This window comes from Argiope bruennichi, chromosome 9 (genome assembly GCF_947563725.1).
Source record: "Argiope bruennichi chromosome 9, qqArgBrue1.1, whole genome shotgun sequence".
Taxonomy (NCBI): Eukaryota; Metazoa; Arthropoda; class Arachnida; order Araneae; family Araneidae; genus Argiope; species Argiope bruennichi.
In genome coordinates this window covers 29297665-29300025 of record NC_079159.1, presented here as the reverse complement: position 1 = coordinate 29300025, position 2361 = coordinate 29297665, and the positions used below count along the sequence as shown (strand labels likewise).

At 25.5% G+C, this 2361-nt stretch overlaps 1 protein-coding gene across 1 annotated transcript in view; it reads left to right on the top strand.

The window, feature by feature from the left end:
• Positions 1-487: 487 nt before the first annotated feature.
• The window catches only part of LOC129984837 (ATP synthase subunit d, mitochondrial-like), an 11681-nt gene continuing 9807 nt past the window's right edge, over positions 488-2361 (top strand). Inside the window, exon 1 of the mRNA XM_056094803.1 lies at positions 488-646. Coding sequence (XP_055950778.1) covers positions 525-646 — 122 coding nt within the window. The 5' untranslated portion in view covers positions 488-524. The remainder of the gene's footprint in view (positions 647-2361) is intronic.

Here is a 2361-nt window from a genome sequence, read left to right as displayed (position 1 = left end):
AGTTTTTGTTTAGGGTCTTCCATATTATTTTAAATTTGTAATTTATAAAAAATTGAAATGTCATTTTCATTTTTGGTATCCACTATCAGTAGAGATATGTTTTATTAATAATAATTTATCAAAAATTAATTTAAAAGAGCGATTGAAATTATAGTTATTTGGAACGAATATTTAAAGATGACATTATCAAAAATATTTGTTACTAAAAAAATCTTGGATTATCAATCTCTACAGTAGTCAATATGCTTTGCATAGCTGTGGTGCGACAAATTCAAAAGAATTTGAAGAAATTTTTCTGATATTTATAATTTGGTTTTGAACATAAATTATGTTTAAATTCCTTTATTTTGAAGTTTGATGTTATAGGGTTTATTTTGTTTAAAATTCCCAATGAAAATTTGATGAAAATGAAACTGACTAATTAATTTTCAACTAGAAGTAAAAGCGACTTCCTTTATATTCGCGATCGTCGTTCTTCAACAACTAAACATTTTGACCATCTACTTTGACCTCTTGTTGTAAAGATGGCTACCAAGCGGTTTGTAAGATCTGCAATTGATTGGGCTGCTTTTGCTGAAAGGGTTCCACCGTCAGAAAAAATCAAGTTTCAGGCATTTAAAGCTAAAGTAGATGGCTACACTAAGAAGTAAATTTTACTTTAATTTTATTTCCTTTATTCGCCAAAAGGAAGTTTATTATTCATATTGCTTTCACGTTACAGTATTTATTTACTCGGTAGTTATACTACTTTTCATGCTTTCATAGAATTGTTATTTAAATGGGTATTCACATGGATTGTTGTAATACTTTTTAAAATTTTTATCGAGTTTGATATTTGCATAGTATATTACATCTCAAACGTTCTACAAACGAAATTCTCTTCCTTTTCCATGCGTTTCAAGTAAAATTCTGACATTCGTTTTGTAAATAATTATAATTTAAAAACCTCGTAATTTTATACAGATGTGTTTCGTTTTAAACACTGTAGGTTTTTTTTTTTTTTTTTCCAATGAACACAGAATTTTAGAAGGAATTTTCATGCATTATCTGGAACTACTTGTTGAATAGCTATTTAAGATAATAATAGTTTATTAAGACGCTCAATATATAAAATTGTTATGAAATGCAGGACTATGGAATTATCGATAGAAACCTATGGTAAAATTTTTAACTGTTCAGTGGATAACAAATACATTCGAATTTTTGTATGTTTGGGATGAAGGTTCATTTGGCAATGTCACTAGAGAATTATAGCTTAAATTATATAGATAAAATTACACCATCTATATAATATAGGTAATTTTTTGAGTAAATCATCATATAATTTTAAAAGAAAGACATTTATAGTAACCATTTCAAATCTTATTAATTTCACATACACAATTTATTGAACTCTTTTTTGTATAGTTCAAATGTAAATATTTTATATTTTTATTATCTAAGCTAAGCTGAAGGTTCTAGTTTCAATGGCTTGTAAAATTTGTTTAGAATTGTCTAATGCCTATATTAGTTATCACATTTTTGGCATGACATAAGATATAAATATCTATCTTAAATTGAGGGCAAAGAATGCTTATTTGGCAGTTTTGAAAAGTACAGTACAGGCAGTACAGACATTTTCATTTGGTGATTTTTAATTTTAATCAAATGTGTATTATTATTCATGTTTAACCAATTCTCTATGTAATGGATTCTGACTATCATTCTGGAAACTGATTTTCATTGTGCAAAGAAGTTTTCTTATACATGAAAGTATTGAAAACCTGTATGATTGTATTTTGAATTGATCTTATACAGATTACATTTTGAGATTAAGAAATTATTAACAGGAATGATATGTTCTCTTTTGTTTATTTCTCCTTTTGCAAATTAGCACTCATTCAAAATTCTCATTAAATTCTACTGACTCAATTAGAAGATCATGTTAATTGTTTAACTCTTGACACTTTAGCTGAAACATTCATATTGTCTTTGTAAAAGTATTAAACATTAAAATTTTATGTATCAAAAATGTGAAAAGATTATCTTTCCATAAATTTTATGATATTTCTGCAATTTATTTTTATTAAAGTATAATTTAAAAACATTTTATGTTCTTAATAATTGTTGTTTAATCATTTTTTTTTTCTTTTGAAGATATTGAAATGTAAGGTAATGTGTGTTAAAAAAACGGGAACTAACAGTACAGAAACAAAAGTTTTAACAAGAAAGATAGGCCTGATTTCTGTTGTCCTCCCCTCGTTTTATTTTTTCAACTTTTGATGTATTTGCTTAAATTTGAAACAAGTATTATGCCAAAATTAAATTTTTAAAAATATTAAGAATGGAAGATTCTTTATAAACTGTAGAAAATTAATAAAA